Here is a 14,583-nt window from a genome sequence, read left to right as displayed (position 1 = left end):
TCCATAACAAAATGCTCAGACCTGGCCTGGGAGCTCACTTAGGGCAATTCCATGTCAAGGGACTTAGGACAGGCATCAGACGAATCAGCACATCAATATGAAAGGTATCCGGCAGTTATTCTGTCATTTAAAAGGTTTTCAAAAATAATCTTCTTACAGACAATACAACAGTCATGTGGTACAGAAACAAATATGGAAGAACACATTCCTACTTCCTGTGCAGACTAGCAATGGAGTTTTGGATCTTGGTACAGCAGCTGGAGGTGGGGGTCACTCCCATAGCCTCTCACATACTTGGTCAGGACATTCTGTTAGCAGACTCTCAGAGCAGAACTCTCCTTGACCCCAGTGAATGGGTTTTGAAAAATGATTTTTTTTCTGGACCTGACAAACAGCTGGGGTGCACCAAACATTTTTCCTTCCTCAGAAAGCAGACAACTCGGAAAGTTCTGTACAAGGACCCTGCAGTAAGGGATGTGGAGAGTGAATTACTTTTCCTTTATATGGACAGGCATCTTTCTCTCTGCCTTTCCACTAATATTCATCATCTCTAGGGTGTTACAGAAGGTGGGGTCAGACAGGCAGAAAATGATTCTAATAGCTCCCTTCTGACCCAGGCAACAAGGATTTTTCCCTTCTCCTAGCATTCAGTAGGGGGAGAAGCATGACTCTTCCACCCCTCGGAACAAAGGGGTTTGTCATCCATCCCATCCTGAAAACTCTCAGACTGACAGCTTGAACAATAGCCTTCTGATTCTATCCAGGCAATTCTTTTTTCAAGACATCTTGTCTGCCTTGCAAGAGGCTAGAAACCAAGTACCAAGAAACCATATGTAGCTAACTGGAAAATGTTGTTTATCTGGTGCAAAGCTGATAGTATTCCACCCACTTGTGCACATTTACAGCAGGTTCTAGAATACTTCTCCCTTTTCTACAAACAAGACCTAGCCTATTCTACCATTAATGTTCTCAGTTGTAATATCTGTATATGCATTCCCCTTCAATTTATGCTCATCCATAAATGAAACAATTCCTGAAGGGAGTGTTACAACTCAGAATACCCACATGGAAACCAGCACTATTCTGGGATCTAATGATGTGCTTAAAAAACTTGCACTGCTTCCCTTTGAACCAGTGGCTTCAGTCCCTATCAAACTGTTCACTTGGGAGACAACAGAACTGCTAGTATTCACCTCAGCAAGATGCATCTCTTGAGTGCAAGCCCTGATGTACAGGGGTCCATTCATACTATTTCATAGGGACAGAGTTGCCTTTAGAATTGATCCTTCTTTCATTCCCAAGGTGGTATCAGAGATTTATTTGAATCAAGCTGTTTCCCTGTGTTCTTTCCAGTCTTTCAAAACAAGGGAGAAAAAAATGCTTCATACTCTGGACCGCACAGACAATTAATATTGTACCTCCTCATAACAAGTTTTCCAGACAGATTAGATCAGCTTTGGGTGCCCTTTGCAGAATGTAAGCAAGGAAAACCAGTAGGCAACAAACCATCTCCAAGTGGGTTGTGAACTGCAGCTCCTTTTGTTAGTCCCAGCAAGGTAAGCAGCTCCTTGGCAGGATTGGAGCCCACTCCACTAGAGCAAAAGCCACCACCCCAGCTTTTGTGAGAGCACCTCCATTCAAACCATATTAGAAGCAGCAGACATCTGGCCATCTCCACACCTTCATCAGTCGCTACCATCTAGGGGCTATTTCTAGGGCTAGAGCCAGGTTCACATCTGCCATTCTGCAGATCCTGCTGTCCTCAGGTCAAAACTCCTTTCAGCTTTCTCAGTAAGAAGTTTTGGGAATCATCCCAACACTCAGTATTGCAATATTGAGTATGATATTGTGTAGTTGACTTACCGTAACTGTAGATGTTCCATTAGGTCAATGTTGCAGTATCCTTCCCACCCTCCTTCCCCCTCTGTTGTCTTCTTGTTTTACCCTAGGGTTGGGGTGATTTCCCCTCTTTCTACTCATCATTCCCATACCCACTTTCTCCCCTACTCCTTTAAACCAGAGTTTATGGCTGTCAGTAGGGCTAGTGGGTCAGGTCATGGTCCATTTGAGGACCTTCAGACTTCAAAGAACTGAAATAAGAAAAACCTGGAGGTGGCATTGGCTAACATACTTCTTATACCTCCAACATCCTGATGTCTGACAGCCGAGGACGTCCATTGGCTAGGGAATGGTGAAAGAACGGTATTTGGGCAGATTGTGAGATTCTACATGGCAGGAAGTCCCAAGAATCATTACCGCAGTATTGATCTATATGAACATTTGCAGTTATGGGAAGTCAGATGCACAACTGTATTGTGAGTTACAGATAAAATCTGTTGCATCTTTTAAGTATCCTCTCCACATCTTTATAGTCACACCAAGGTTTAGCTGCAGCATTTTTCTTAAAAGCAGAAACAGATTTTTCAGCCAGTACAACAGTTATATAACTAAATTGAGAAAAAAACTAGAACTTAAATGAATTAAATGTTCTTGTTAAATATTTTATCCAAAATTGAACCTGAACAGAGTCTGTCTGTCAGCACCTGAAGTAAAAGAAATTCTAACCAGTAGCATTTTTTATGCAATATAGCCACATGTCCTTCTCTTTTCTCAGCCAAAGCTCTCCTAACCATTGCTCGAGTTGGAGAAGGAAGTTCAGAAGCAGTAACAGCTGTGTAAGAGTGAAAGGTCACAGTAGTACTATCTCAATGATTAGTCATTGTTGAAACACTGTGGTTTCATGGCACATTGTGATGTTACTGATGATGCCGAACAGTGTTAACAATTAACTGTATAACGCTCTTGTAGCTACTGAAGTCAGTGCTGAGGAACAACAAAAGCTGTAATGAATAGTTCCAGACTCTCCTCAGCCTGCTGACTTCCAATTCATGCTGCAGTAACTGAGTTTCCAGTTCTTACATCATTAAAGTCAGAGCTTCATCAGGGAGCCCATGACTGCTGAAAACACTAAGCTGAATTTTTTTTTTCTCTCTGTGAAGAACAGATTTGCCAACAGTATCGGATAAAGTCATCCAGCTTGGAATATTCCTCCTCCATTTTCTAATATGAGTGCACTCTACAGTAGTCTGTGTGCCAAATTTCCACAAGTTAGTTTTAAATGCTGTATTGGATCTCCCTCAAAAAAGGCTGCTGACCAAGTGGGACTAATGCAGTCTGCTCAGAGCAGATTAATGCTTTTACTTAGTGGAGCCATGAAGAGGAGTAGTATAATTTAGTGCCTTTACATCTACTCTTTTGTGGCTGATGGGTGTCTGGATTGGATTTCTGCTTTCAGAATTTTCCTTTGTAATGTCATTTAGGACCTCCTAAGATCACATACAAGCCAACCTAAAACCTTCTGTTTGAGTTTTGGCTGGAGAGATTGCCAGTTGGGGATTGACTCAGATTCAGAACCAATATAATTATTTGCTTCAAAAGTTATGTAGAAAGCAGAACTTTTTGAATTTATAGATATGTTTCCTATTCTGTGTCAGGTACCCTTAGCATTGGAGTACACCATTTTCTGTACTTCGATTTCTACTTTTCTCCCTTTTTATTGATGACTTGCAGATTATCGCTACTAGACTGTTGACAAAATCCCTGCTTAACTCCAGCCTAGATCAACATCCCTCATTAAATGGATCTTAAATAAAAGTTTAATTATTAATCCTGAGTGTAGCATTATGTTAATTGAAACTCATTGTAAGTTAGCCAGACTCCCATAAGAACAGTCAAAGATAACAGCAACAAACTTATCGTTAACAATACACCGCAAGAATACCTTTGCATCTTATTAGACCCAATCCTTTCATTTACCCTAGACATACAGGTAACATACCAAAGTCCTATCACAACTAAAACTGAGTTACAGAATAACCCATCTTCTTTCACCAAATGCCTGCCATGCCACAGCTATAAATGTACTAATTCCTAAAGCTGAGTATGTCTTCCAGTAGTAGTGCTGCACTCCAGCAGGAATACTGAAAAGCTTCAGAGTTCAAAATAAAATTTGCAGGTTTGTTCTACTAGCTGACAAACAGAACCTATCACTGTGATTTACCTAAGGAGATCTAATGATGACCTATACCGAGCAGGGCAACACTGATAAAGTAGTTCTTTGGTCAGTGTTCCCCTCTAAGGGTTTTACTGTGTCAGGCGTTCATCTTACTCTGAGACAGTTAGACAGTGTCAGAAATTTCATCAGACTTCACTTCAAAACAGTCATAGGAATGTGTGTTTTTTTTTCAAAGTAGCACCAGACACATGGACTCATCCTTCTCCAGAAATAACATCTTTAAGCACTGTTGACAGCTTTAAAAATAAAGTGAGGGAGCATCTGCTAGATGAGTTTGCATGTGCTTGTTTCAGACACTGGTTTACCTGCTGTAATCCATTCCTTACTCAGTCTGTTAACATTTACTTTTGATTTCTCGTCTACTAATATAAATAAATTAAAATTATAATATCAAGTTTAATATGTATTAATAATATTATCTGTTTCAATGTATATGCATAATATTAATGTGTATAGTTATACATATGTAAACTGTCTGTCTGATGCTGTTGTGAGACCAAGTAGTGGCTGAAGGTCTTATGACCAGCAATATACCCAGTTAAACCAAATAAATAAAAAATTGCTAAGATGTTCAAAGAGTAAGGACTTACTGGTATGAGACATTGTTGAAGATCTGGAGTTGAACTGAGAGTTGTACTAGATACCTACTTAATATTCTTGATTCTGGGAGTATTTTAATAGCTTACTTAGATGGGTGGGCTGCAAGGCTTGAAGCTTCAGCAGAAGGATTTAACAACCTAGGAAATGAGATTATTAAAGCATAGATTTGATAAACATTCCTTGTGATTCATAACATTTGTAAAGTAATTGTAATGCTGCTGCTAATATTTTTAATGCTGTTAATGTTTTTATTTTTTGTAGGTAGTTAGCATTCCTGTGGGCTCTGCTTTACAGACTGTAAAGCAGGCTGTGGCAATCAGTGGAGGTCAGATACTTGTTGCGAAAGGTAACACTGCAACTGCTAAAACTCTTGGACAGAAACAGGTCATTGCCCAAGGGGTGGCCAAAGCTATTGTAAGTGGAGCTGGCACAACCATCCTTGCCCAGCCAGTACAGACAGTGACAAAGGCTCAGATTGCTTCAACTGGACCTCAAAAGACTGGCACACAAGGTTCAGGTAATTCATAGTAACAGTTTAAAATATCATAACATAAAAATACATTTTGCGCTATTACATGCTTTCTTTTGATCTGAATAGTGAAACATCATTTTCTCTTTGTAATATTTTTGGTAGTTTTGTGTTCTAGTGTCATCAGCATCTGTTTTCTTTAACTTGTATTGTGTTTGACTGGAGGAAATAGCTTTGCTTGTACGACACCAAGTTTTGTAATGTTGTAGGATGTTTTTCTTGACACAGACAGCATATAATGTGACTTGGCAGTATTTAATGTGTTGTTTCTGAGTAGTGGTGACATAACTGTCTTTAGGTTCATAGGTTCATAGGTTAGTTGCCTTGTTGAAGTTCAGCAGATCTCCTTTGACAAAACTAAACTGGTCGGGTCGGGTCCAATGTCTGCAAGTCCCTATATCTTGTTTATCCATTATCATTATGATCCTCTCCGTGCAGACTAGACGAAAGTTTTTTATGGGCGGTGATTACCAGGGGGTGTGAGGAGGCACCGCTCAGGGGAGTGGGGACCACAGCTGCCGTGCGGACACCCTGGGCCGTCGCCACTCCTGGGGGTGTAGTGAGAAACAGCTGCTGCAGCGCGGGTTTAAATTCCTCAATTAGCCTTGCTTAGCAGTTCAGCCAGCAGGACACCATCGGTCCCATTGATGCTGTGTTTTTAGCCTTTAGGAAAGAGCAGCTTCACTCATGATTGAGAGATCCGAGGCTACACTGCTGGGAGGAAGAGTCTCCTCCCTTTGGGGGAGGGAGGGGTGAGTTTCACTGAACCTGTCTGCCAGTATGGTGGCAATAGTGGTTCAGTGATTTTTTTTTCATTTTGACTAATTGAGCATATCTGGGAGTTCTTAGGTCCAGGTTCCAATAGCTGAAAAAAAGGCCTTATTGTCCTCCTTGAATCCAAGGCAATTTTTCTCTCAAAATTGGCCTTAGTTGGGTTATTTATGATGGTGGGGGCGGGATGTGGTCATATATGAGGATGAGCACTTGTCCCCATGTTTACAGGACAATGAGATTCAGTATATTTTCTCCCTCATCTTGTCCCTGACTAGCTGTTCCATGGCATTTGAATTTATGAACCCTCATTTAGCTAATAGAAAGTTAGGCTTGATGGGTTTTAATCCATAGAACTGGTAGCACCGTTGGGCCTAATATAGGGGTGTTTGGGAGATAATATTATGTGGTCCAGTGTGTCTTCTTAGAAGGCTGTGGGTTCCCTGAGTGTGTGGAGGTGGAGAGGGAAGGAGCAGTGGGTTGTAGAGCAGGAGGGCCTTGCGGTTGCACCCGGATGGTTTCCAAGGTTTTGGCGCTGGGTTAACCTTCCTGGAGGTGTGAGTATCCCTTTATATGCTTATGTGTCCTCTCCTTGTGGTGTGGTCCAACACCCCTGGGGAACGATGATATGTATATGGGTAACAGTGCCGGGTGCTCTCAGAGCCTTGAACCAGGAGCCTCAGGTTTCAGCACAGACATCGATGTTCTCCATACTGCACTGGGCCTCGAAAAGGCAGTATTTTGAGATTTTGACTTTTGGCATTGAGCAGCATTACCTCAGTTTCTTCCCATTTTTGTTTTCTAGGTGGTTTGGTTTAATTAGAGCCCCTGCTGACCTTTTCACTATGGGGGTGGTACCAGCCTTAATATCTGAATCCTGTGTGACAGGTGCAAGCCGCCCTCATAACCAGTGGCTTTCAAGCATGCTGGTCATCAGGCAGACAGACACAGGATCCCCTTTGAATGACACCACCACGATTAAAGCCAATTGTTAAAGCCGAATCTCTCTTGTCTCTACATTGTGGCATCATTCTTGTGGAAGGAGGATACTGCTCAGGGTTAGGTCATACCTGCCTGGGCTACATAATCAATGGTTTGTTGTGGACTGCCTGATAAGATCTTGTCTAAGTGATGATACCCTTTAAGCACCATGTGCCACTGATGAATTAATGCTTAATAGCCTTTCTTTATTAATTTTGTTATTCTTTGGCACAGTTAACAGGAAAATATAAATGTTTGCAGTGAGACAAATGTACAATTAAAGGCTTCTCTTAGAAAGGCACTACATTTATGACCAAATGTAACATGAAAACATATGCTGCATTTTGACTTGCTTGTCTTCTTGCTAACAGTGCTACATGCACTTCATTTATTTTAAAATATTTTAAGCTGAGTAAAATGAGGAAAAAGAAGGTGATCTTGTTAGCATTACAGTTCTTTAACTGTTATATAGCAACCACTTGTTTGAATGTTTTTTGAGCTAAAAAAATACAGAAAATAATTGCCACCATTAAACTTAACTCCAAGCTCACTTGACTTTAAAGGTAAGGAGACAAACCTGCTTGGCAATATCTTTTTTATTGACAGCGATTTTCAAGGAATTGGCTGAAAATTGCCCAAGTTGGTTCAGTCAGTTTGCTTACTCCTTAATATTGTTGGCATTAATTAAAAAAGTTTGAAAAGGTCATAATGAGGACATTAGTTGTGGCATTAGCAGAACTTTGCCAGTACAACAAGATCAACACAAGCTGTCTTGGAAAGAGGTTTTCAGAGGGTAGAAAAAGTAACCTACAGTGAATAACATCATCTTATTAAATCGAAATTAGAACCCAAAAGATCCAAAATCTTGAGAATTTGCCAGACAGAACAGTGATACTCCCAAGCTCACACAGGGTGCAAGCTACCCTGCACCCTCTAAAAAGGGGACAATCCTCCACACCCCAAAATATCTGTCATACAGCCTTTCTTTTCTCAGGGTAAGACATTGAATGCAGTCTTTGCCAAGTGCTATATTTATTGGAAGCAGAAAGTTTGAATTCTGTGTAAGACAAGTGGGTTGGTGGTAATGTGTGCAAGTGATTGTAGTTTAGGGTTAGCATAAGGGCTAGGTAAGGTGATAGATGTAGTGGTACGTGTGTGTGTGTGTGTGTGTGTGTGTGTGTGTGTGTGTGTGTGTGTGTGTGTACGAGAATTGTTGATTAGGGTTAGGGGCAGAGTTAGATTAGGGGGTTGATTTTGCAATGGGTGTGTGTGCATATGCATGTGAGGATAAATATTTTGTTGTTTAGGGGTAGAGTAAGGGCTAAATTAGATTTTGTGCTGTGTATGAATGTGTGGGAGTGTACAAGTTTGTTGAATGGCAGTTTGCTCAGCAGTATGTTGATGACTCTTAAGAATGTTTGTGTGTGTTTGCTTGCTAGGGTTAGAGTGATTGCTAGGGTAGGAGATACATTTTAGTGTTGCGAATGTTTTATAGTGCATGTGTTCAGGTGTCTTGTGTAGTTTAACTGTTAGGAAAAGGGTTTTCATATATTGATAATATAGGGTTTGGATTATCATACCTGAGTAAGGTGAAGTGGGTGGGGGGCAAACTTACTCATGCATGCTTACCCTAAACCTAAGCATGTCCCTGCCCTTATCCATAACCATATACAGTAACTTACAGAAATCTCTTTCCTTAATAGCATCTTTATTCAGACAAATTTGATCTAGTGGTATTGTTAGGGTTTTAGTGTAATGGTCAGAAAAGGAAACCATTTGTTTCCTCTTTGTGTTTAATTTTTTTGTGTTCAAGTTAGTTATCTTTCAGAACTTCTGATGAAGTCCTAGTGTACTCTGGACAAAAGCACTCAAACTTTGTTGGTCAGTTTAATTAAAATGTGTATTGCTTTGGAATACCAAATGTATGCTTTGTTTTTGAGGTTTTGATAATTGGTAGCATGTGTTCACTGGGGTATCTTACTTTGGTTCTTGGTTTTCTTTCAGGCTGCTCACATTGATGCATTTTCCATGGATGTTTGTGCAGTTCATTTAATTGATACACACACACACACACACACACACACACACACACACACACACACACACACACACACACACACACACACACACACACACACACACACACACACACAATCACAGGAACTCCGGGAAGGAGACAAAAGCAAGTAAAACAGTACTATCAATTTCTCCCACTGTTTTAAACACTACCATCTGCCCAATGACGAGCAGTAGAGCTCATTGAAAGAATTGTAGCTATATCTACAGTATGCTAGAGTGGGTAGGTACAGAACGGCCATGGATTAAGGATTAGTACAATAGAGTTAAAAATAAAACGAGACTTTATTTGTATTTGAAATTTGCTATCAAATGACAGTGCCAGTAGTGTAGAGGAATAAAGCCTTGTCCATGGCCCTGGTGACCTGAGTTCATTTAGTCACTTGGGGACTTAATACTAGAAGAGGAAGGTAGGAAGAGGGCTGATTGAGCAAGGCGCATACAGCCGCAGTCCTTTAGTGGACGGCCAACATTACAGTGAACATCTTAGTTAGTGAGTTTGCAGCTCATTGGTGATAGCTCTCACTAGCGAATATATGAGAACATCCATTCACAAGGCTGGCACTCTGATTCCCCATGGTGATGTGGATAACCCTTCCCTCCTACCTTGAGGCAAGGTTAGGAACTTTCACAAAAGCTGCCAGTGCCCAAATACAGGTGAAAGCATAAATTCCCCAATGGCTGCCTGCATGACTGACCCTCCATATTGCTGTTGTCCTAACAGATCTTGTGATTATTCATCACTATGGAATGAATGGGCTTGAGTCCGGCAGCTGGAAGTTTGATGGCTGACAAGAACAGGTGCGAAAGCACATAGAAAAAAATATCAATCCAGGTGTAAAACTTATCTAACCAGGTTCCTATTTGCTCATAAATCATTTACACAGGGGAAGACTGTGAGAAGGTTCTTTGTCTTCTGTTAACATTCAGACTGATATATAATTTTGAAAACATGGACTACAAGGTAAAGAGCAACATCATTTGGATCTGAGTGCAGAGACTTAAGAATAAGTATTGTATGTAAGCTAACCCAGTGTAGCCATTTTGTGTCTGTGATTACACATGCACAGGATAATTTTCATGTAATTACATTCTAGAAGATCACAGAATTACATTATGGAAGAAACACTTCAATATTATTGCATTATTAGGCTACATGTACATGTGAAAGTGCCAATAACTCAAAAAAGCATCTGTGCCGAAACTCTTCCAACAAATACCATGGACGGTTTAAAATAATAAATTTGTTAAGCAAGGTTAAGCACTTTCATCCATTAGGACTTGATCAGAACCATAAATTAACACACATTCAAGGAAATTTATACCTGTTCACAATGCATCAGTTAATTATTTAAAGAAACAATAGCATAAAACATTTTTTGCATATAAATCCTAAATAAACTCTGCCTTTACATTACAAATAAATATAACCTCATGGAATTAGTCAAATACAACCATCAAATACTAAAGGCAAAAAATATGTAGGATAAATTTAAATGTGTTAAAAAACTAAGTAACTAAAATGATCACAGCTTTTTCCCTCTGTCTCTTCAACAGTGGGGCAATTGAAATATAGTCAGTAAGACCAGGGTAGTAAGTAGCATCTAAACAAATTTGCCACACTAGTTCCTGATAGTCTAAAGAATTCTTCCAATGACCTCCCCTAGGATCAAAGGATTTTGTTTGTGTCTTTCGGCTTTTTCGCCACAGCGAAACTCCGGTCCGCTAATGATTGGCAGTAGATTTTTACGTGCTGGCTTGCCGGGCCTAACGCACAACCGTCAACGAAGGAAATCCCATTCACACATGTTGCCACACAGAAGACGATCTAACTGAGAATCGAACGGTCAGTGTTTAACTGTGAGGCAACAACGCTACCACCGCACCACCACCGCAGTTCCCCTAAGATCAAAGGATGCTATCTCTAAAATACCAAAAGTAAATTTTGTGACATTATTGCAGTTCAAAGTATGTTTGCATGGGCTGTTGTTAATGTTTTTTTTCTCCATATCATGTGTTCATGAATTCTTTTGTTTGATGCCATCCCAGTTTTCCCTACACAAAAACAGGGAAAAAGAACGAACAAATAGCATATTATTTTTAAAAAAGGATATTTATTGCCATCCCCCACGTGAATAGTTCAGGTTAAAAGCATCCATATAAACAATAAGTGAACAATAACCAAAGAAATGCACTTTGAAGAAGTTCTGCATTGTAGCAGGAAGAAAGCGCTTGTGTTTACTTGAAATTAAAGTTTTTTTTATTTCCTTACATGTGGCCCTTTATGACTGTGTGCCCTAGCCGCATTTTTTTGGTTATACTCTCTAATAAACGAACAATATTTATATGAGCCACATTTAGTAGTACTTTTAAATAATCCAGTAGCTGTGAATTATTTCTCTGGAATCATTCTCTAGTAAATTATTTACAGTTTACTACACAAATGTGGTCTCTCATTAATAACTGTAAAATTAAAATCACAGATACTTAAAATGCTCCAGTGTTTCCTAACAGTATTTTCAACATCCCTTGTTCTTGTGGTATAATCAAGAAACAAAGCCATATTAAAAGTATTTTTATTGTTGTTGTTCTCAGTCAAACCGGATGTTGTCGTCTTGTAATCGAATCCAAAAGTTATAGCAAGGGGATTTCATTTTAAAGTGGAAGACTCCACATTCAATAAATGTATGAAATGTGTTCCTCTCCAAAGCTTTGTTTCATCAATCACTTCGAAAATTAAATCTTTAAGGTAACCTCTATGCAAAAACATATCAATTAACATGAATCCTTCCTTAAGAAATACTTTGACTTCAGAAATCATTCTGTTTAATCTTTTTTTACCCTTTGACAAGTCCTTTCTTCATTTTCAAGGGGCATTGCTTTCATAATGTAAATAAGAATGACTAAAAATCAGTTTCCTAAAGATATTTTCCCATTTGTTTTATATATATATATATGTATATGCATATATATATATATATTTTCCTATTTGTTTCATATATATATATATATATATATATATATATATATATATATATATATATTCATATAGCTATATATGTATAACTATATATATATATATATATATATATAGATATATAGATATATGTATATGTATACCTTTCTATATATATATATATATATATATAGATATATGTATATCTATCTATATATATATATATCTATATATATCTATATATATATATATATGTATATCTATCTTATATATATATATATATATATATATATCTTATATATATATATATATATATATATATAGATATAGATATATATATATATATATATATATATATATATATATATATATATATATATATATATGTGTGTATATCTGTATAGATATATATATATTGTTAAACCCAAATGAAAGCACTATTATCACATTATCACAAACGTGGACAAAATGCTCCACACCGGAAGTATATCCCTCATTGGTGAGATCTGATCATAAACTAATCTCACTGGAAATCCACATCCCGCCCCCACCCCAAACAGAAAAGACCACAGTGAAGAACTTCTCTAAAGCAAACTTCACACTACTCAAGACTGGTGTGGTATCCTTCAAGGCCCCTGAGCCAGTGGAAACCACAACCCAAGCTGCGGAAGCCCTTACAAATGCCTTCTATGAACACCTCCAGGACTGCATGGATCAGGCAATCCCAGATAAAACCAAGACTCTTTCCACAATGGGCAAACGTCCAGTCTGGTGGACCCCAGCCATTAACAAACTTTACAATAAGAGGAGAAAGCTATTACATGATAGAACAAAATCCATAAAAGGGAAGTCACCCCTGATCATTATTAGTAAAAAAATACGAGCACTCATAAAATCAACTAAGGCCAATTTTGAGAGAAAAATTGCCATGGATTCAAAGGACAATCATAAGGCCTTTTCCAGCTATGTTAGGAACCTGGGTGCAAACTCCCAGATATGCTCAGAATTAGTCCAAAATGATACAAAAATCACTGAACCCACAGACATTGCCAACATACTGGCAGACAGGTTCAGTGCAAACTTCACCCGCCTCTCCCGCCCTAAAGGAGAGATAACTATCCCAGCGGAGTGTAGCCTCCCAGACATCTCAAATGCGCAGGTGAAAGCTGCTCTCTCTAAAGCTAAAAACACAGCATCAATGGGACCGGATGGTGTCCCTAGTTGTGTGCTACACGAGCTAAATGAGGAATTAAACCTGCACATAAGGCAGCTGTTTAATCTCAGCCTTACCACAGGATACGTGCCCAAGGAGTGGCGTACAGCAACTGTGGTCCCACTCCACAAAGGCGGTGCCTCTACGGACCCTGGTAATTATCGCCCCATAAGCTTAACAAGTCTAGTCTGCAAAGCTATGGAGAGGATCATAATGGAGCTCATAAACAAAGATATAGGGGACTTGCAGACATTGGACCCGACCCAGTTTGGCTTCATCAAGGGCAGATCATGCCTTTTGAGCTTGGTCGACTTCTTCGAAACAGTCACCAAGGCCATTGATGAGGGAAAGGCAGTCCATACAGCCTACCTTGACCTTGCAAAGGCTTTCGACACAATACCCCACTTGGGTATTGTAGAAAAACTTACCAGCTTAAATGTAAACCCATATGTCACAAGATGGGTTGCAAACTGGCTTAAGGACAGAACCCACAGGGTTAGAGTTGCTGGCGCTATGTCAGACTCCAAGCCAGTCACATGTGGTGTCCCACAGGGCTTGGTCGTTGGCCCCCTATTGTTCGGCATCTACTTCTCAGAAGTACAGGCCAACATGGGAGGACTTTGGCTGACAAAGTTTGCAGACGACTGCAAACTGGGCGCCATAGTGGAAAATGCATCGGACACGGATATCCTTCAGAAGGGACTCACGGAAACAGATAGCTGGTGCCAGAGCCATGGCCTGAAGTTAAACGCCAAAAAATGTATAGTCATACCCTTCGGGAAAAACAAGGTAACCCCAAGCTACCATATAGGTGGAAATCCACTAAGCACAGAAGAGGTTATCAGGGACCTGGGGACCCAGGTTGACAGTCGCCTTTCTTTTGACACTCACGTTGCTAAAGTGGTTAGAAAGACCTTCTACATTGCCCACCTGATCATGAAGGGATTCACATCCAGATCTAGTGAGGTCATTGTTCCCTGTACTCTTCACTTATCAGACCAATGATCGAGTACAATGCCCCATTCGGGATGTATCTCACCCGACATCTGCAGCAATTGGAGAGACCCCAAAAGTTCCTCACCAAAAGGATAAAGGGACTCCAAAATCTGTCATATGCTGCCAGATTGAAGAAACTCCAGCTCTATTCAGTCGCATACCGCCTGCTCAGAGGTGACATGTGCCTGACATACAAGGCCATGTCCAACCCGAATTAATGGACATGCTCCACCTCAAAAATCCAAATCCACCAAAACCACTAGAGCAAGCGACTTAAACCTTAGCACGGATATAAATAGGACGTGCTGGAGGGATAGATTTATCACTCAGAGACTCCCTATACTGTGGAATAAAATCCTGGTCCATGTGAGGCAGAGCACCTCGCT

General features: G+C 39.8%; 1 protein-coding gene across 3 annotated transcripts in view; it reads left to right on the top strand.

Annotated features, from left to right (window-relative positions):
• YEATS2 (YEATS domain containing 2) overlaps positions 1-14,583 on the top strand; it is a 1,703,429-nt gene that overhangs the window by 884,513 nt on the left and 804,333 nt on the right. For all 3 annotated transcript variants that reach the window (XM_044070010.1, XM_044070009.1, XM_044070008.1), the window contains one exon: positions 4,937-5,192. In XM_044070010.1, the coding sequence (XP_043925945.1) occupies positions 4,937-5,192 (256 nt within the window). The remainder of the gene's footprint in view (positions 1-4,936; positions 5,193-14,583) is intronic.

This window comes from Protopterus annectens, chromosome 4.part1 (genome assembly GCF_019279795.1).
Source record: "Protopterus annectens isolate FY-2018-M chromosome 4.part1, PAN1.0, whole genome shotgun sequence".
Taxonomy (NCBI): Eukaryota; Metazoa; Chordata; order Ceratodontiformes; family Protopteridae; genus Protopterus; species Protopterus annectens.
Note: the sequence above shows the minus strand (reverse complement) of the source record. Positions and strands in the feature narration are given on the sequence as shown.